The sequence below is a fragment of the Phasianus colchicus genome, chromosome 1 (assembly GCF_987193195.1).
Source record: "Phasianus colchicus chromosome 1, bPhaCol1.hap1.1, whole genome shotgun sequence".
Classification (NCBI taxonomy): domain Eukaryota; kingdom Metazoa; phylum Chordata; class Aves; order Galliformes; family Phasianidae; genus Phasianus; species Phasianus colchicus.
In genome coordinates this window covers 75,944,421-75,966,259 of record NC_143436.1, presented here as the reverse complement: position 1 = coordinate 75,966,259, position 21,839 = coordinate 75,944,421, and the positions used below count along the sequence as shown (strand labels likewise).

Below are 21,839 nucleotides of genomic sequence, written 5' to 3'. Positions count from 1 at the left end.
ATTGTGTCTGTGTGAGGTCATCTTGTGCAAGCAGTCCTAGGTGTATCATATTTGTATCAGCTTCATCTTTGTTACCTGTATCTTGAACAGGAATGCTACAGATATTGCCATTTTCAGTTAGCAGTCATCTTGTTAACAGTGTATAAGCCAATAATTCTTTACTCTATCTGCTATCTGCTTACTGCTATCATCACCTTGCTCTGATGCTCTAGCTGTGCATTCTGGTCAGTGAGGACATCACCTCTGCCTATATTGGGGTTATCCCTGGCTGCAGGCTGGTCTTCACTTACAAAGCTGCTCCAGTGTTGCTGTTCCTGGCTTTATGTTCTCTATCAGCTGGAAAGATTCAGACAAATTCTCTCATAATCTATCCAATTAAGTATTCCTGTCAAGACATGCATTCTGAATGTCATATAAGCTCCAATGAGTTTCACACAATGATATATATATATCCATTTATATATATATATAATAGATAGATATAGATTTTCATTTTTTGTTATATGGTTCTCCAGCGTGTAGAAAATTCAAGGATAATCATTAGAATACTTAAGATCTGGACAGTAACCACATGGAAAGAAGAAAAATTTGAGACTGTAAGATTCAGTTCTTAATTCCAACTGCACAGAGCCAGTGTTCACACACTGGGAACCTAAAACTCATTTATTTGGAATAAGATGCATCTGACAACAGCAAACTAAATGTAAGGTTTACAATAGGTAAAAGAACTTTAAACCAAACATAATGGAAGAACACTCAAAAGTATCAAAAGCAAACTTATTAGCATCACCTCACTAATAAAAAAAAAAACAAAACCTGACTATAAGCATAGTCAGTAAAGGGACAAATTTACCTCTAGAGAGGGATTCAAGACAAAAACCTAAATTAGGGTTCTGACAAATTAGGTTAGGATCAATTGTAATGATTCTCTTTTGCAGACATTCCCACTACTGCTACAGGAACAGCTAGAATGGTGATGGCCATTAAAGGTTGTGGCTCGAGTGAAGAAAGAAATCAAACTCAGTGCTAACTTACTTTAAAAGGTGGGCTGTAAAAAGAAGCATGAATCTTTCACAGGAACCTTTCAAGACATAAAGAGTATCTGGACAAAAAATATAAATAAGTAAACCAGCATTTCCATGCTGCTATGTGAAAAAAAAGAACTTTAAAGACAACCCAGGGCAATTGTGCTTGTTTCTTTTTGTGGTAAGAACAGCAATGAAATACAGGCATGAGCTACATTTGAAAAATTTTGTTGAGAACCTGGGAAAATCTTGGTTTATGTTGAAAAATAAAACATTTTAAGTACTGGGTTTTTTTTTAAATTATTATTCTATTTTTAAAAAGTTTGAAATACATAAGTATATATGTTGCCCTAAAAAAACTAGAGCATCACAGCCCTGGAAACCTTGTATTTGTTCCTTGTAAAGAGATAAAGCATTCTCCATAGTCTTTGTCTTCTTCAGAATACTAGAAAAAGCTAACATTTGATCCAGATACTAGAGTAAGCCAAACTTCATGCAGTAAGTAAACAGAGTGTGGATTAGAGACAAGAACCTCTAAAGCAGTCTTTATTTATTTATTTTTTTTTCCCTTTGGTTTAATATTTAAGAGGTTCTATCCACTATAAGATCAGATTTGTACCTGGTCAGCTGGATGCCTCTGAGAAATTAAACATCATTTTAGCTTCATTGACGCTCCAGCCAGCATTCTTTACATTTGCTATCTGAATCAGCTGTACTGTCATACCAATTGTACTTCATTTACACAACATTGCTACACATGCTTCATTTTATACTCATTTAACACTGTAAAATTACTCTTGGGTCAAAGCATCTCACCAGCACAGAGGAGAGGAGTAGGATCACTTCTTTTGACCTGCTGGCCATGCTGCTTTTGATACAGCCTGAGATATGGTTGGCTTTAACTGGGCTACAAGAGTACATTACTGCCTCTTGTCCAGCTTACCATCTGTTAGTACTCCCAAGTCCATTTCAGCAGGGCTGTGCTCTATTCTTTTATACCCCAGCTTGTATTGATAGCGGGGATTACCACAACCCAGGTGCAAGACCATATACTTGGCTTTGTTGAACCTTGTAAGATTCACCTGGGTCCACTGTTTGAGTCTCTCTGAACGGCATCCTATTCCTCGGGTGTGCAGATCACACCACACAGCTTACTGTCATCCACAAATTTGCTGAGCATGGACTTGATCCCACTGTAGTTGATGATGAAGATATGAAATAGCACCGGTCAGGCTCGTGAGTGGCATCAGCCTTCACTCCATCCAGGTATTGAGCCACTGACCAACTCTCTCCAAGCATGATTTTACAACCAGCAGGAGCTGTGCCTCACCACTAGCTTGATATCAGGGCTTTTAGTGTTGCCACCCCATTACATATGGTTCTATCGGGAGTCCTTGCTTCTGCTCAGGAGTTGCCCGTCTACTGCCACCCCCTGCTTGGCCGAGTGGCTAAGATAGGTCTCTCAGATAGCCCCACGGCTTCTGGGCCACGCTTTCCCCGTAACTGGTGCCGCAGCTGGCTTTGATTAGCTAGCTGGCTGGCCCCGCTGCCCGCACAAGGCTTGCTGCTGGGCGGGGCAGTAGTAACAAGGCCGCGCCTGGCTGTGGTGGGCTGGATGTGCTTCAGCTGCCCAGCCGGCAGGAACGCGGTGGGCATGGAGGAGGAACGAATGCTGAAAGGGGCAGGTAAGGGTAGAGAGCTTCAGGAATACAGCGCCAGCTCATGGTAATCACCGGAGAGAAGGCACCCGACAATGAACCTAACGAGCAGCCCCAGGAAAAAATAACAACCCCGTCGGCTCCTTCTCCGGGCTCTTATCTGAGCAGTAATCCCACCAAACCTGGACCAGTACTTGCAAAACGGATGATAAGAGCCCTTGCCCCTGGGATGGCTGCTATCTTATTCCGTGTGCTGTCTCGAGGCTATGGGCTGCTCAGTGTCTATGTGTGGCCTTGGAGTCACAGGGCTTGTAAAAGTACAGGGCAAACTGGTGAGGAGGCTGAGGCTGCTAACTTCCCTTTATATCTCCGCGGTGTGATCCTGCTACCTCGGAGTTTCCAGGCTGGTGGTTCTTAAGTCCCCAGTTCTCTTCCTCTTTGTCTGGGTTGCATGGATGTCTCTGTAAAGTTTACGGTTTTCCCTGCATGTCTGAGTTGCTTTGCACCAAATGCTCAAAGCAGCCTTAAAAATCTTGGTGTCACTGTGCAAATGCTTACCTTGTTCTAGGAACTCTGAGGAAGTGATTGCAAGAAGAAAAGGACAATTTTGCTTCTTGTTCATGCAACTTCAGACTTTCTGGACTCCACTAGTATGATCTACCTATTCACTTAAGATCTCTTATTTCAGATTATTTATCCAAAAAATGTGATGTTGTGATGTTAAATCAGGTCTCTTGCAGTACCAATGATGAAAAGAGAGCGCTGGCAACTCTGTGGTTGTTACTGTGAAGGTCTATCTTTCCCCCCCTCCCCCCCCCCCCCCAAGTTTTACTTTCATTTCAGGTATCTTCTTGTCAATACCAACTTTTGAGTTGTTAGGTCTTTGCTTTGTGTCTAAGAAATAGAGGTGGCAGATTTTGTTTTTTGATGAAAGGATTATTCCTGCAGGTGGTGCAAAAATCCCTGCTTTTGATCTGTCTCTACTAAGGATACAAGGAATGGGTACATGACTTCAAAATAGGTTTTGTGATTTAAATGCATACTAGTGCATAAATAAAGGTAAAAATTAGTTGGAAGTGTCTCTAAGTCATGAAGCTGAAAGTATTATTTCTAATTTGAAGCACAGTATGACAGGATGAATGACGTGAAAATACTAGTTTTATCATGTAATAAGCAAGAACAGGACTGAAACAAGATAAAGCAGGAAGGACAGTGGAAAAGGGAATTACATAGCATATGTATACATAGCTTTTCCCTCCCTTAGTTCTTGGCCCCTCCCATCTGGGTATTTAATCTCATGTAACAGCAAATAAACTTGTTGCTTAACAAGATCGTATCATAATAGGTACATAGTGTTTTGCAACTGTCTTTTTCCTATAATACTGATTCAGTTATCTTAATCCTATAAAAAGGCAAATTGAGAGGTCTTGGAAGCAGTCTGATGTCCATTTGTACTTCTTTGAATGCTGACCTAACTGACTGATGTTGTGAGTTTCCTACTCAATTAACAATTGTTTAAGAAAGAGGCTTTGGATCAGAAAGCAAGTTCTTTATTTTGACATTGTATTGTGCTATTATAAGTAAAAAGTAGGATAGAGTGAAATGTTTTTGTTTTGTTTTTTTTTTTTTTTAATGCTTTGCTCTCCAATTAAATTGCCACATATTCTCTGTAGACACTTACAATTGAAATGCTGCCAGCAATTGGCTCAAATCATCCTCTTTCCAGAAAGAACCAGAAATACAGTTCTAATTTTTTTTTTATTCTACTTTCTACTCTTGAGTAATAGCCACCCCTTAAAAACGAACAAAACAAAACACCCACCTGTAAGTCACACTGAATTCTACATGCATTCTGAGAAACTCAGTAAGATTATTTTGGTTTGAAAATGTACGTTGCAGCTGGAAAAGAACAAATTTTATTTCTTGTTCATTGGTAAATTAATGGTTGACCATTTTATTTCCCTTGCTTAACTATCTTCTACTATTTGATATCTGTTAGCATAATGCAGTTGCTGCTTTTTATTGAACTTAGTTGGACTTAATCTATTTTTGTTTTCTGGTACCTTCTTCATTGCCCATCCTTACATCTGTTATTCATTACTGTTGTGTCTGAAGCTGAAGAAAGTTATGTCAGTTAATAAATGTTCATACAACTTGTTTGTTTGTTTTAATTTTGATCAATTTCAGTATGATACAAACAGAAACCTCTATAATGTGGTGCTATTTGTCAGATAATCACTGCTGACAGAATAGACCAGAGTCTCGCTTTCATTTGTCTTTGGCTTATTTTTGTAAGGAGTCATTTGGTGTCTTGATATATCATAGATTTTTTTATTATGTTCTTTATTCCAAAGGCCTCTGTTATTCACAGTGCTGTTTTCCTTAAAAGTACTACTGTTAGTTATCTGCAGCTTTCTCTCAATTTTTTTTTTTTTTTTTTTTTTTGTGTGTGTACTTAGTATTAATTACTCCTATAGTTTGCAGTTGACTGTTTTTGCTGACACTTTTTCTCTCAAGACGAGGCTTTTCTAAGATCAGTTGTTTAAATATCTCTATGTTGACTATATTGTATTCTTTTTTCTTTTTCTATCCTGGTCAGTCTTATTTTGAACTCTCAAAGTATGTTTGTCTTTTTTTCCACTGTTAATTTTTAGTGCAGTGTTTTCCCCTTTTCCATGACTGAAACTTATCTTGGTACACCTGGGTAAGAAAGCATACATATGAGTCAGTCTGGGAAACGCTTTTTTTTTCTTCCTTGTAGAGTGTAAAGACAGCAAGGAGGGCTTATCACTGAACACTGAGCACTTTATGATTGATGCTGATCCTCTTGGTGGACACAGTACGGGGAGTAATGCGCTAGTTGCATTCCAACTTGCAACTATAAAAGAAGTTGGGGATACCCTGGAAATAGAAGATAGGACCAGCCTTGTGAAGGAGGAAGATAGCGGTTACTGCATGCTGCAGGCCACTGGATCAACTTCTCAGGACTCAACAGCCCTTCCATTCAACCTTGCCTCAGTGTGTGTACAGTTGTCAGATTTCTTCAGCAACATAAATTCTGTGCCTTCTCTTCCTGTTGTTATGTTTGCACAGGCACCCACAGATAATTCAGGGTCACTCAAACAGCGTGAAGGTTATTACTCTGATGTGACTGAAAATGTGGCAAAGAAAAATAATAATTGCATAAGTGGAACGTGTGCTGAGAAGGTACCTGGTGTAATCTCTGGAGATTTCTGCAGGCTAGCACTGTTAGAGGATGTATATGGCCCAACTACTTGCAGGTCAGTGCTCTGCACTTCAGCCAGTATTATAGGTCAGCAGTCCTACACGGCATCTTCATTCCTGAAATCTGGAAGTAGTCATGGTGAGAACAAGCAGAAAGAGGATTTATGTGAGGATCCAGAAATTCTACTGCCAGTCAAGAAGAAGACACGCACCTTCTATAGCGCAGGTAGGTAACGGGGAACCCAGTGGCAGGCAGTGATACTTGTAGCGATAATAGCACTAATGTTTCTTCCATCATCCTGAAGGCACAGCATGGAGGTGCTGAACTGCTCTAAATAGTATTTGCAATGCATTTTGCAGTACTAGAGGTGTGAGAACTTATTCAGTTAAAAGTTGCCAAGTCTTTGTGCTTGAAATATTGCTAGCAATAATATATATTTTACTGTGGAAGGAGACGTTTGCTTATTTCTGTGGTTTGCTTTTAAGAAAATACCACCTGCGTTGCTCATATATTGCTAACTATGTAAAAAATTTGTTTAACGTTTTTTTTGTTTTTGAAATTGTTGTTTGTCTTCTCCTCGCATGCTTTCCATCTCTCTCTGTATTGTTTCTAGAGCAGCTAGAAGAGTTGGAGAAGGTGTTCCAGGAAGATCACTACCCTGACAATGAAAAGAGGAGGGCAATTGCAGCTGTAGTTGGGGTGACACCACAGCGTATCATGGTAATGCCTGTGTGGGTAACAGTGGCTTATGGGATCTGTGCCAGAAAAGTGTCAGGAGGAGGAAGTGAAGTAGGGAGGAGTTAATCTTGCAGATGCTCTGTGGAAGAAAGTTTCTTCAAGAGTTCTGGATTCATCTGGGCAAGCATGGAAGCAGTCATTGCTGTTTCTTTGCCTGTGTTCCTGTGTGTAAATCATTTTCCATCTGAATGTTTCTTTCTATTGATCAGGTGTGGTTTCAGAATCGCAGAGCAAAGTGGCGAAAAACAGAGAAGTCGAATGTCAAAGGCAGCAAAAAATACTCAACGTCAGCAGCTCTGGCAGTCCATTCTGGGTCAGACATTTGTGGGTGAGGGACTTGCTCTGTTTACTCATTTCTCCGCAATAGATACCTAAATAATTAAGTCTTCACATATTACTTTTGACCTTCATTTTTAAGCCATGAAGAATTGATCATTGAGATGAAGGTTTATTGCACTTCTTTTTTTTCCAGCCAGTCAGATTTCTGGCAAATTGTTGTAGTCCATCCTCTTAAGAGCTTTTGGGCACAGTGTAGCATTGTTTTACTGAAACCATGCAGAGAGCAGATTTGAATAGAAAGGATAAACAAAATCACTCCTTCATTTTTATTTTCTTTTTATCTGCTGTTTAGGCCCTTTGTGTGCACACAGGAAGCTTTTTATTCCAGACCTCCTTCCACCATCACTTAACATTTTCATAAGTTTGTCACTTGGTGATGGAAAAGCTGCTTGCATGTAACGATATCATGGAGATATTGCTATTCTCTGAAGAAATGAAAAACAGCATGTTTCAGAGATGAGCGGGGAACAGAAGGAAAAAGGAATAAGTGAGAAGATATGTAGTCTGTCAAGAGAAGAGAAGGTGGGGGGAGAAGAGATTAAGTCTCCAGAGGAGTTTATGGCAATCTGGAGCGAGAATCTTGTTCTTAAAAAGACTGAATAAAAAGAGAATCATTAAGTGACAGATAGGAGACCACCTGATGGACTTCACTGCACTGTCTCTGCTACTTGTCCTTTCCACACAAGTAGTCTGAGACTGCTTCCTCAAATATTGGTTGATAATGTCCCTTGCACTCATAAGTAAGACAGTGTTTACTGATCTAATGATCTAGGATCTACCTGTTGTAGGATAGTTTAAGAAGTGTGTATTTTGTGATAATGTCTTGCATTGTGTTCCAATTCAAGTTCATACCTTTTATGTACAACTCCAGGGCACCTCTTCTGCCAATGCCTCCATTGCCTGATCAGTCTGCCATATTAAGTGTAGACACTACAACTAGGAACTGCTCCAGCAGGCTCAGTGAGCATTCTGCATTGCTTGCTTCCTCCTCAGGTGAGACCCATAGCAGTGCAAACCTTATTTTTGTTATTTTTGGTGATGTTGACAGGCTCTCAGATGCTTCAGGGAGGTCATGTTAGAGTTCAATCGCATCAGTACAAAAAGTGATATCAGATTTAGCAGTTCCCTTCTAATCACGTTAATGGCTATGTTGGATGATGCCTCTGTGCTAGCACTAGAGCTAAATTTACTGCTCCTATTCATTCATGTCATACCACAGCCCAGCAAGGAATTCTGAACATGAGTTCATGAGGATATGTGGTTGAGACGTTCTGCTGTTATAGCTGAATGATAACTGTTGCAACTGGAGGTTCTTCTCCACATAATAGCCAGAATAATAGTTTTGTCATCATGTGCTCTTTGGAGCAAAAGTACAAATCCGCCTGTATTGAGCCATTTCTTTCTGGAGAATCTGCACATTGGGATCCAATTCTTCGTATGGAAAAAAAAATCAAGATAAAGATTTATAGGTTTTTACTCCCCAGATCTTGATGTTGTATGTAAATCTAGCTTTTATGCAATATGTACTTCCTTTACTTGTCTGAAACTCCAGTATCCTTAGTATTAAGGATGTGTGAAAGTGAATTGTTTGTTCTCTTTAAAACAAGCTAAGCAAACAGTATTAAAGTCTGTTTGTCATCTAAAGCTGGTAAATATTTTCCAAATAAATATCTGTATGACAACGATATTAACATTTCTAAATTACTTTGCAGAAAAGAGGCATATTTTGCTAGTGAGCATAAGTTGTGAAGTAATTTATTTATTATTATTATTACTATTGTTTATCCTGGTTTCCTGAGGAGAGGGAGGAGTGTGGTAGGTGTAATGATACAGGTTGAACTCACTGTTTATGAAACCCACCCTTCCTTCCAGTCTTAAAGTTTCCCATGACTTGTAGGAATGTGAATTGTTGCCCAGGAAAGGTAGAGATCTGGGGTACTGCTCCTTCTGAGTGAAAAGATTGCTATTAAGAGAGTTCTCATAGGAGAGAAATCTGCATATTCCAAGCACAGGAAAGCCTTTAGTCACAGTCATATCTTAGATGTAGGACAGTATAACCATGAAAAATGAGACTTCCTTTTTTCCCCCCTCATCTAGTGTTGTATAGGCAGACCTATTCATCCTCATTCAGAAATAAGTTTGCTCATAAACAAGGCCATCTAGGACTCACCATTTTTCTTAGAAGACTTCAGAAAATGAAGAAGATAAAACATGGATAGGACAACATGCCAAGTAAAAGGAGCAAGATAAGAGTGAACAAATGAATAAAAAGGTCATAAATCCACAAGGCAAAGGCCAGGAAAAAATGTTTCAGTGGAAACAGCTCATGGCGGATTTCAGCAGAATAATCTATGATCTATGCAATGGTGCAGTTATACTCAGAGATGGGCCTAATGGAATGATTCAGGTGTTCAGGTGTTATCCTTGGTAGCAGTGTTTTTCCACTTTCAGCTGGACAAGCAAGTTATTTATGTGCATGAGAACGCTACAACCTGTTAACTTCTATGAAGTGCTCAGTGCCCTTTTTTTCTTTGCTTCTTCCTTGCTCTCTAGACATTAGTTATGATTTATCTTTTATCTTTTTTATTTTTGTCTCACAATTTGATACAGTTATCCAAAGAAGTTGGTGGTTAAAAGTGCCAGCAAGCTGCAGTTGAGATATTTTTCCATTGTAGCAGTTATGAATAGCACAGCTAATACCAAAATCAGAAGACTCAATTGTGCTTCAGAAATTTTCACTTGAGCTTGCCTTGGTCTTAGAATGATATTATGATTTTGCTAGATAGGTAGCTAGCTTTAAACAAAATAATGTGTATGTATGTATTTGACATTTCTAATTGTTTGCAGTTTAGTTGACTGAGACTTCTGACAATTATTTTACTTTGATTTAGTGATTTAAAACATAGATGACCTCTCAGAGATGAAACCTGAATGTCTCTGAGTAGGACTGAACTTCCTTAGTGTTATGGAAAGTTTGGATGCATGTATAATTCAATGCCTTTTACATGCAAAACAAGAACATGTTTATGCAGGTAAGCACTGGCCATGCATGTACATAAACTTCCAGTTATAGAAGTTCCTCAAGCAAAATTAGGCAGTTGTGTGTATTTTTGAATAATTTTGTGTATTTTATGAGATTTTTGGTGATTTAGCTGTTGATGCCTACTTTTCAGAAGCTGTTTATGAACTTATATATAGATAAGCATTTACCCACATAGAAATAAAAGCTACTTTCTATGCTTCTGTTAGTTGAAGATTTTTTCTTCCCCTTGGTGATTTTGCAGGAAGAGCTTGTAGCTCTTAGGGAAATAACAATGTGATTGATTAGCCAGAAGCAGAAATTCAAATGGGGATGGAGCAATTGCACGAAGTTCAACATGATCCATCAAAGAACAGTAAATAAATCTCATAAATCCTAATGATTTCGCTATTCTTTATTCTGGCCTTTAAACGAATTACTTTAAAACTGATGATGTATATTTTACATGGCAAACAAGATTCACAACTTTGAAACAAGTAGTAGGTTCTGTTCTACTGAAAATCCATAAGATCAGACCAACACGCTTCTAGCATTATAGTTATAAGCTGAAATTGGTTTACTCATCTTTAGTTAATTAATTGAAGAATGCTTGCGCTCCTAACTTTAAGATTTTCTCTGCTTTAAAGATGCCATTTGCAGGAAAGATGTATTTTTTTTTTTTTACAGAACTTATAGTAATTTCAGGAAGAGACTGTATATGAGACAAGTTTTATGATGGCCCTTAATGTTCCAGTAAGTACTGTGATTACTATTACACAGGCATGTCTTATTTACAAGAAACTGGATTGTTCAGTGTGTGACTGAGACTCATAATAACAGAGACTTTTGCTGAAGAAAGCAGTTCTAATATAAGTACATTGTCTGAGGTTAGACTTGTTGCTCAACATCAGCTGCACTGTACCCAACACTGTGCTTTTTGAGCAGCTGGTCATGTTCCTCACACCTACTGAGTAGTCTGCTTAGTTATCTGCCAGAACTGTGACAGTTGCCTTATGCCAAGGTCTTCTGGAGTCAGTATGATGAGAAAGTAATGTATAGCAGATACTGGGAGAAAGGGCTCCAAAGCAGATTAGGTCACGCTAATACCAAAGATTTTGGAGGTGATCTGATCTGATAACAGTAAAAGCAACTCCCATGCCCAGTTTTAAGTTCATGGACAGATCTGTAGCATAGGAATCCTATGCTATCCCCTAAAGTTTAGTGAATGACTGAAAACAGTCACTTTGAGAGTAGCATACATATCCTCCACATCTTTTTCTTTACTTTTAACTTAAGACTCTGTTTCAGTTATTGGAATGTCTTGCTCTTAATAAATGGGTTTCTTAATTCTGCCAGGATGATGAGAAAGAAGCTATACTACAGCAAAGACATTACTCATAGTTCTAATGTCACAATCCACAAGGGCTATTTTGTACTAAATGTTTTTAAATATATATTTTAAAAAAACAGAACACACTTCTCATTATGTGTGAAAGTGGGTTTAAAATTCTTTTTCTGGGATATGTTATTAACACTGCTCACGTTTGTCCTGAGCAAGGCTAAGGCCAACTTCAAAATAGCTAATTGTACTATTATTATTTAACTGAAATCTATCTGGATATAGACAATTTTTCAGATAAGTTGTATCTAGTATGGCTACAGTTTCATGAGGTTTGTGCAAAATATTATATTCTGGGGCGTTGCAAACAAGGACTTTGGTAAATGAAAACAGAGCTTCAGCTCTGTTTTTGGCCAAGTTATTTTGGCTTGTTATGAAACTAAAAGTTGCTTTGACTTGTTTTACAAACTTTGGACTGCATGCTATGTCAAAAGAATTATGAACGTAACATGTACGTGCAACATAAATGCTGCCTGACACAGAGAAAGATCGTATTTAAATAGCAAACTAAACCACTGGGAATTGCCTGGGAGTATGAATGGTTTAGAGATGCCGTGTCTTGATCTAGTTTTTGAAATTATCCCAAACTCAGGGCTATTCAAGATTTCACTGGAAGATCCTGTCTCTTTACACAGTTGCAGTTAGTTGAAAAAAATCATACAGGAAGATACAGTAAGATAAATGCAATTGCACAGCTCACTGGGGAATCTTAGAAATGGAACTGCAGGTGATTGAAGTGGAATCTTACTAGCTCTCTGGATGTGCATTCCAAAATTTTGTAAAGGTTTCTCATTCTAGCTGCAGCAGTATTATGTTTAGGTTTTATGCCAAAGGCATAAGCTGGGGGAGTGCTGGAGGAATCTGATGTTCCTCCATGCCTGTGAGAGTGAAGTACAGCTGTGAACTATTCACACTGCTGTAGCATTCCCTGAGTGCTTTGCCATGTGTGGAAGTAGACCAATTGTACTTGAATAATAATGTCTGATGTATATTCTCTTATCTGCTCATCCTTATTCTGGTTCGGCCTAACTAGTCTTAAAAAATCATTTTCATTGCCCTATATACCTGAAGATAGTTACATTTTTCTAAAAAGAAATAATTTGATGTTTGGCTTAATGGAAGATCATTTTGTTCACGTATAAGTTCTTGGAGACCACATGTAAAATTCTTGAACATCTGTGCATACTTGTTCTGGATCACCAGCATATATGCTTATAAACTTTTCCTATCATGTCCTCTTTCCACAGAGGTGGCTTGGTAAGAAACTGCTCCGCTCTTCTTTTCCAGCAGTGCCTGAAGAGACAGACCACCAAACAAAACTAGCTACTGAAATATGTTGTTGTGCTTTCTCATCTCCCAGCTTCCTTTTCCCAAGGCTGACATCTGTGTTATCTTTTTGCTTTGTTTGTTTTAGTGTTTGGCTTGATTCATCAAAAGCATATCAGGAGTAAAAGTTGTGTTTTTAAAACACGGTCGAGACTGTGTGTCTCCAAAGGCATGCTTTTTGTTTCTTTCAAATTAGTTGAATTTTTCAAAAGGATAATCTGTGCAGCACATTCTTCCCAGAGGACAGTAGATGTGGAAGAAGGCTGGGGGACCCTGTCTTTCTTTCCATGAAGTACTTATTTTCATTTGACTGCCTTCTTGAGAGCTGAATAAATCTACTATATGGAGACTAAAATTCTGAAGGTAATCTTAGCTAATTAATAAACATAACTGTATGTTCCAGAGAGCTTGTTACTACTTGTTTTTCTTCCCAGAAGAAATGCTGCTATTTGTTCACTTTTATTCACATCAGTTAACCTACACTCCTTCACTAGCATCTTGCCTTTCTGTTTTGATACTTTTATTAGACTGACCCTGTGCTTACTCCTTTTAATTTTTAGTATGACAGTCTCTCTTTTTATTCACAGTCTCTCCAGTGACAGGGATGATAACATCTTGTGAAGCAGTTCAGACAAAGGCGTTGCTGCAGCTTGACTTCAGTTCCAGCAGGGTGGAGTGCTTCCCCAGCCTTCCTAGTCCTCCACCTATTCGCAGGGCCAGCCTGCCTTTTAGTCCTTCCTTCAGCCCCTACAGTCACATTGTTCCATTGATGCTGGATGCTCCCAACAGTGAATGCAGCTTGTCTGGTCAGGAAAACAGCTCCAAGGAGGCCTTCACTTATATCATCCAGAATCAAGGGTAGGAGTAGATGAGATTCTCATTGAGGAAGACAAAGAAAGTGAATTCTGGGAGGACAAAGCTGGGACACAGGACAAGGAAATAGATGGGAGTGTAACTGAGAATTCAAAACAAACCCTTTAGATGGAGTATGCAAAAGTGTATAATGGTGTTGTAGGGCTATGCACTTACCTTTGGAAAACTGATGGCCATAATAATTGCATGTACATCAAGTGGAAATGAAGCACAGAAACACATCCTTGAGAGGGGGTGCATTAAGTGTTGGTGTGTGCCATTTAGAGAGTGGGAAAAACTAAAAGGTAGTCCCCATCAGTGGGCTATGTTTGAGAATCCTGCTGTTAATGCGCTCTCTCTTTTTTCCTGTGCCTGGGATTTGAAAGAAAGCGTTGGATTCAGATAAGGATTTGAATGGCTGTCAAGTGTGAATAAAACAATAGTTGTATATGTTAGAACGTGCTGTTTGGGGTTGACCCTACTTTGAACTCTGAATTGCTTCTCTTCTTGCTCTCCACAGCTTGTGTTCAACAGTTTCTCCTGAGCAGCTCGACTTTATAGGCAGTCTAGAGACCCCATACTGTCAGTATGGCAGCCAGGGTGGAACTTACCAGCTGTCCCAACATCCCCAGCAGCATCAGTGTTCCCAGTTCCACCATCTGCCATTTCTCCAACCCAGCAATGTCTCCAGCATTCACCTCACTTCTACAACACCAACTAAATCCAGTGCAGCTTTCCTTGCCCCACCTGGCAGCACTGGAATGGTAACCTATGGGCCAGCAGGAGACACACAGGGCTATGTACAAAACCATGTGGGGGAACAGCCTGTGTTACAGTGGCAGAATGGAAATGCAGGTAAATTTCTGAAATCTTGACATCTCACTCCTCAGGAGTGTCATCTGAAAGCCTCAGGGTCATCAGTGGTTTTACTGGTGACTGAGAGAAAGAAGGAATGTGTATATATATGCATAATATATATAATTAACTGTTTTTTTTCCTTTTCCCATAATATTTTGCTCTCTAAGTTGTTTGTGACCTATTAATTTGAATCTGAAGTTACTTCTTAGGTTATATGTTATAGAGAATGTTACTGTGTGTATATTTGGTATTACAGTGGTTTCATCTAGACTAGAGAGATTGGAGAGCAACTTACCTTTTTCCAAAGAGTACTGAACAAACTAATGTGCCTATGGTGTATGTAAGGTAGTGGTCAGGAATGAAAAATGAAGAAGTGTCACAGGAAATTGAGTAGTTGGAGGGAACAAGAAAAAGAGGGTTCCAAATCTGCTGGGTTTCTGCAGAGATCATTTTGAAAGAACTTCATGTATCTTGGGGTAGTACAGTGGAAGACAGTCAGAAATAGAGGCCAAGAGAATATTGTTATGACTTTTTTTTTTTTTTTAATTCTCTGGTGGGAATTTGTGATATCACTTAAATTATGCTGAATTGCTTTATTCTAAGTAACAAAGTAGAAATAGCAATATTGGTATCCTCTTGTATCTGTGATCTGTATTCTGAATTTGTTCAAGTCCTGGTACAAACAAAAGGTAATACTACTGCCATTTATTTAGTTTGTCTGTCAGGTTTGTTATAATAAAATCACAGTCTAAAAAACACCTCTCATCAAATAAGAGAATAAAATGCTTTCAGACTACAGATTCTGCTCTTGTACCATTTTTGTGGACTTTGTCAAGGAAAAAGTCTCACAGGGTGACTGGTGAAAGCTGGCTCACTTTTCATGGCAAACATTTTCTAGAACAGGTTGGCAGCAACTCTTTCTAACACTTGGCCTGGTTCTCTCTGGTTGCGAGGCAGAATTATTATTTTCTGTGGTTTTTCAGTTTAAAGTTTTAGAAGTAATGGCTGTATTCCAGCATACAAAATTAATATTTTTATAGTATGATGGCAGAAGAGTGTGTTGCATACCTTAGAGTGCATCATGCAAGCATAAAGGGGTGTGTAAAGGTATAAGATTTCCTAGGACTGATGAAGAGGTATTGCTGAAGAGACAGTCTCAGAGTCTTACTTCTGTCTGGAGTACAACATGTAGTGAATTAAAAGTGGTGTGGCTCTTTCTTGATAACTGGGGCCAGAGATACAGAAATGCAGTGGGGAGAGAACCAAATCAGTGTAGATACACCATGAATTCTTACTTCAGCATGTAACCAGGTGAATAATTCAGTTGTATTAATATATATGAATAAAACAAACATTCAAGGTTCTTGAATTGCAGCTTTCAAAGTGATGATTAAGCATCCTGCTCATGCTTTGCAGAGCTCACTCAGAAAACTGGAGTGGAGGAATAAAAAACAATTGTGGAGTCTCTAATATCATTACATAAACCCTGCCACGCCAAAGTGACATCTTGTTATTTAGATTATAGCAATGATATAGCTTGAGTTTTTTTTCTCTGAATATAAATGTTCTGAATAGATGGACTGCAATGTAAACAAAACTAATCTTTATATGTGTGTGATGTTTGTTGTATTGTAGTAAATGCTAAGGAATAATTGTAACATTGTTTTGCACGGAGTACATTGTGAGAAGCAAAACATGCATTTTTACATACACATGATTTTAATCCTGCTTTCCTTGTTGTCATGATTTTTTCTGTTCTTGCTTTTTACTCAGTGGGCATCACTGCCAATCAAGTTGTCCCCTGGAATGATTGCTACATGCAGGGAGCTCTGTTCTTGCATCAGCTGCGCTCTCAAATGCCATTTTCTAGCACAGCAGGAGGACAGTCTTTCACAGAGCAGATTTTGTACACTCAGCTGCCTTGTCTGCCCTCTTCTCCATATTGCCTTCAAGTGCTCCACGGAACAACATTAGGATCCATGCCACATACTGGAAAACAAAAGGGAACAATAACATCAGGCCAAAGTTCATACCAGAACCACCAAAAAGAACTGGAGTTGACATCACTTGCTGAAAGAGAGGAAATAGGGAGCAGCATCAAGAAGGAAGAGAGTATTGTTGGTAATAGAAATGGAGAATAAATGGTATGAGTAAAATAGATGGCGAAACTATCAGACTTACTGCATTATAAATTGAGCAGTTAGATAGGATTGATTATTTCTACATGTCTCATGTCTCATGTCAAGGCAGAACTTCTCAAGAAAGAAGAGAGGAAGGGATAGCTTTTTTGTTTGTTTTCCCAAATGACTTTTCAGAAAAAAGACATTTATTTTAGATACAAAATTATATTGCTCTAGATCTGCTGTAAAGAGTTGAGGGAGGATGTTTGTCTAATTTTGCAATGTGGATTATTTGGAAAAAATCCAAGCAATTCAAGGCCATGTGAAAATTGAATTTTCTTAATTTTTCTTCAGATGTTAAGGAAGAATTGATTGATGCTGTGTTCTGAGAAAAAGCAAGAGGAAACATTACTATTTGAACTGCAAAATAAGAATAGAGAAGAGAATATGATGTAATTTACTTTTTAAAAATTATTATTATTGCCATTATTGTTTTCCTGCTGAGGAAAGAAGCTGGAAAATTTAAATCAATCTAACTTCTTTTGGTTGTTTGTTGTTGTTGTTTTTTTTCTTCCAAAATCTGACTTCTTAATAATTAATGAGCATGTAGGGGAAAAAAAGAGCTGATACAGGCAACAGAGTCCCCTGGATAGGTGGAAATTCTCAAGAGTTTGAAAGTATGGCTAGTATCCTGGATGAGAGCCCAGGGACATTAAGTTGCATACAAAACAAGGGGAACTCCAGCAAATACAGCTAATTTTAGAAACTACAGACAGTACAAGAAGTGTCGTGGGAAGTCCAGTCCATCATTTTTTCATGTTTGCCAGCTTTAAAATACAAATACCATAAAAAATAATATAATCAAACTATATAAATGTCAGTAATATAACCAAATCTCCATCAGTTATTAGTTGATTTGCATCTGGTTTGAATTGCTGAGAATTATGTTGTTCAAACTTACTTAGGAATTGGTAACTTAAATATTTTGTGGGTAGCACTTTCACAAGATACTAAGATCTGACACAACACTTGAAGTGGCTCAGTTATTGTGAGATGGGTTAAGCTTTTAACTGTCGTCTTCAGTTAACAGAAACTGTGGACTGTTAATGAGTTATGCCTTGCATTTGCACCTGCAATCTTCTAGGATGGGTTGCAATTTAACCTGTTGGGATGTTTCATAGCTGTGGCTTTTCTCTTACATTCTTGAAATCTTAATGAGGGAACATCAACCTGCAGTGTTATTATGAGTAATTAGTACAGTAAGTGATCTTGATTCAGTAGTCTTGGCTGCTGCTTTACCTGGAGCTGTCCTCCTAGGAAACAGATAAAAATACATCTCTGAAATTAGTCATCAGTGGTAGTAGCAGAGGACTTGACTGAAGAGGCTTTATATCCTGGTTCATAAACAAATGGCTACACTTCCTAGGAACTGTGGCTTCCAAATAAGCTTTAACCAGAATGCATAGGATGTATGAGGAATGTCTAAAATGTCAGGATCTTGCCATGTTCTTCTGAGGACAAACCATTGTCTTACATGAAGTTGACAGTGCATTTCCTCTGACGATTTCTGTGTTGAACTGTGAGCCTTTTCATTGTCTTTTGGCCACAGGCATGGCTCAAGTAATTTTTACATTACCATGTTCTATATGCTTCTGTTGTACTCTATGAAATTAAGCATTGTCAGGTCTTCTGCTTCATTTTTTTTTTTTTCCTGTACCATAAAGGATGTTAGTAGGAGTTGAATGCTGCTGGTCTACTTTTTTTTCCTTCCCATTTCAATGTATTGCACAACACTATCAGTGGCCAAAGGCTAAGCAGTATAGGTAGAAACAGATTTATGTCATGAATCTACAAAATTGTGAAGGAATTTTCTTTTTCTAGAGCAAACATTTATTATTGACTGCAGCAGGCTGGGAATGTGGCTGGGAATGAGCATCAGTTCAGTTCATGCTTGTTTCACTCATCCACAGCTGAACAGTCTAAACCAATATTTTTAAGAAGCATGAAAAGGAATTTTCACTGCAATTACATGTGTGACCTGAAAACTGTTAGTGATGACTGCAGTATTCTCTTTAGCTTGTTTTGTTTATAAATATTGTCTAGGTCCAAAACCAACCCTTCCAGGAGATAAAAAGGACAAGAATAATAACAACAGAATATTGGCTTGTCTGCTCCTACTTGCCTTTTCTTACCTGAATTGTTTTTCTCTTTACTACATATTCTTGAAAAATTTTTAGTTTCAGAAATAGGCCTTTTGGCTGTCATTTGCTGTGTTGCACAGTGAACTCGCATATTCTGCCTGTGATATATCCCATAAAAATTATATGGATGTTCAGGATCGCAATGTGAAGCAATTTCAGAAATTACTGGGATTGAGTGAGCATAGTAAAATTTTTAAATGGAAAATCTTTTGTTTTCAAGCTTTTGAATAAAATGTAGGCATCTCCAAGTATTTTGAGTGAAACAGTAATATTCATTTCCGTGCTTGCACCTTAGATTTGCCAAGTTAATTTGGCTTGAAGTTTTGAATGTAGAAAAGTTTTGCACCTGTAGAAAACAGAGTAGGTACTTGACAGTGTGCAAAGGCCAAATTCATTCCTTTTGCAGTTCCATTGACTTAGCTGGAGCTAAACCTAGCTTAATCTACTCCATAGAAGCAAAGGCAATTTTTTGCCACTTCTGGAAAACAATGTGCTCACATAACACCAAGAGTTGGTGTTATATTAGCAGATACACTAGTAGCTTGAACTCTCATAATTAGGCTCCTCTTGCTGTTCTCTCTGCTGCAGCTTCTCTTAGTAAAATTGGATATGTTTTACAATGCACTGTTGCTTTTCTGTTTACAAGATTCTTTGCATTGCCATTTGATGAAGGCTCAAGAGAAAGCCTAATGAAATAACACCTGTTTTAATCAAGAGGAATATTCTTAGTTTCTTTAAAGAAGGATGAATTACAAAGTATCAATGTTTATTCAGCTGATCAGTTGAAATTCCAGTTTTTATCACTTATAAAGGTTATTAAAAAAATATAATCTATTGTTGGATGGTAAATACTGATTTTCCTCTTCATATGGTTGTGTCTGCATGAGAATAATATATGAAAATAATCAAGTCCATTATTTGACAGTATCATGCATCTTCACAGATAAATGCTGACAAGCATGGAAACACCTGTGGACAATTCGTTTAACTTAGTGATAATCAGATCTTCAGAATAGATAATAAATCTACCAGAATAGCATGCAGAGCATAAGATGCATGGCATAAGTCATGCATGCACTGTGGGACTTTCAGATGCATTGCTCAGTTTTCTTGTGGGTCCTGTGTGCTCACATCTGCATGACCTGTTCAGATAAGATATGGTAAATCCTCAGTTTTACACCAGCATTATTACAGAGATCGGTGCTCCAATAGCAGCCCACTAAGTTTTGTTGTGGAGAAATGAACTGCAAAGAAAAAAATAATAATTTATGGCAATGCAGCTGCAAGTAGACAGGAGACAGTTAGACCTTCCAGTTATATGTAGACATGTGGGATGCTGCTTGTCTCCACTGTGCTTACAATATATTGTTAGAGCACTGGGGGGGAGGGGGAGGGGAACTAATGTCCGCTTGGTTTCTTCTCAGAAATTATAAGCAAAATATGAACAAGATTCAAAACAAAGCAAAGTGAACCTGCAAAGTGTATGTTTGGGGTCCATTCTGCTCCCAAGCACGTGGGGACGAGGAGGAAACATAGCCCCTCCAAAGCTCCCTGCTGCAATGGAAGACCCCCGGCATTTTGTTTTTCCATGGGAAGATCAAGATCATTTCCTTACCGTTCTTCCTTCTTTCAACACTGTCACTTCTCCTCAGCCCTTTCACTTGAGGTAGCTGGTTAGCTTTTTTTTTTCTTTTTTTTTTTTTCTCCTATTTCTCCCCTTTCTTTTCTGTATGCAACAGCAAGAGGCACACATGAGAAGTTGTGCTAGACTGTGCCCTGACGTCCACATGGACACCAGACAACCATGTGTGTTCAAGTGTGGAGTCACATCTGCTCACTCAGCAGCCTGGGAAAATGGTCCTGCTCTCGAGTATTTATGACCAGACTCTTCCTTGTACTGTGCATGGCCCCAGGCAGTGTCCTGAAATTAAAATGCCATGATGTGTTGTGAGCAGTAGTAAGATTCTCTTTGAACTACTGTAGTTGTGGCTCCTAGAGGAAAGTGGAAACACCGGTGGGAGAAGGCTAGAGGGAAAAAGAGTGCCTAGGAGAGAGGATAACCAGAAAGAGGGTGAGGAGAAACATATATGAAAAGTTATTTTGTGCAACTCCCTTCACACAGTGCTGAGGACCCCTAGCTCCTGAACTGCTCCAGGGTTGGTTACAAATGTTTCTGTGTTAATGGGATAGCTCTGCTGCCCTGGGGCTGCTGCTCTGCATTCTGTCCCAGTAGCTCTCCTGACAGAGTCAAACTGCAAGGGTTTGAGCCACAGGGTGAGGGACGGCCGAAATGCCGAGACACAATTTGCACTCTGGGCTTTTTAACTGGAATGGACATACTGAGGCACTGCCCACTCTTCCTCTCAGCTTGTCTTCTTGGAGAGCATTTTGGTACGTCTGAAGCCTTAGCAATGATCTGAGTTGGGTTCAGCATGAATTTTGAGCTGATTTGTGAGCTGCGTACTACTGACAACCCTAACCCACATACAAGCTGTTTGGCTGCTAGGTTGTTTCCTTGCTCTGTTTGCGACAAGGACTGAAAATACCAGCTATTATTTCTGTTAGCTGCTGTCCATGGTGCAAGCATGGTTCATTTTTGTATCAATCTGCCATTCTGGAAAGCCTCTTTCTGCTAGTGCAGTGTCCCTCCAGTGCTGAGCAGTGAGTGCCATGTGAGCCTGCAGGAGAGGTGACATGTCAAGTTATCTGGAGGGTGAAGCGGTGTGTGTGTGTGGAACTCTGTAGGACATTTTCTACTGTCAAATGTACTGTCAAATGTAGATGAAATGGGGATAATGCAACAATGCTAGGGGCAGAAAAACAGCTCGTAGTTTAGCAACTACATATAGAATATATCTGGTGTGCAGCCACTGAAAATACCAGTAATGGGTGCATGTCTGAGTGAGTAGAACTGCACTTTGAAGAGCATCAGTGTTGCTTATTAAAAGAAAGATGAAAATTATTTAAGATAACAGAGCTGAGCATTGAAAAATTAGTAAAAGTGCAGCTTCTTTTGTGCCCATATAATATAATAGTAGGTGATCTTGTAATTAATTAGTATTTTAGCTCACAGTCTCT

The 21,839-nt window shown here is 38.7% G+C and overlaps 1 protein-coding gene across 2 annotated transcripts; it reads left to right on the top strand.

Moving 5' to 3' along the window:
* Positions 1 to 1,827: 1,827 nt before the first annotated feature.
* Positions 1,828 to 19,527, top strand: NOBOX (NOBOX oogenesis homeobox). Of its 2 annotated transcripts, none has more exons than XM_031597123.2 (8): positions 1,828 to 2,710; positions 5,445 to 6,134; positions 6,523 to 6,629; positions 6,857 to 6,975; positions 7,858 to 7,979; positions 13,318 to 13,588; positions 14,103 to 14,437; positions 16,214 to 19,527. In XM_031597123.2, exons 1-8 carry the CDS (start codon positions 2,641 to 2,643, stop codon positions 16,579 to 16,581), a joined length of 2,082 nt encoding a protein of 693 aa, XP_031452983.1. In that variant the 5' UTR covers positions 1,828 to 2,640; the 3' UTR covers positions 16,582 to 19,527. The 2 variants fall into 2 exon arrangements, with proteins under 2 accessions (XP_031452983.1, XP_090004290.1); XM_090148164.1 differs by lacking the exon at positions 1,828 to 2,710 and adding an exon at positions 2,727 to 3,015.
* The last annotated feature ends 2,312 nt before the right edge of the window (positions 19,528 to 21,839 follow it).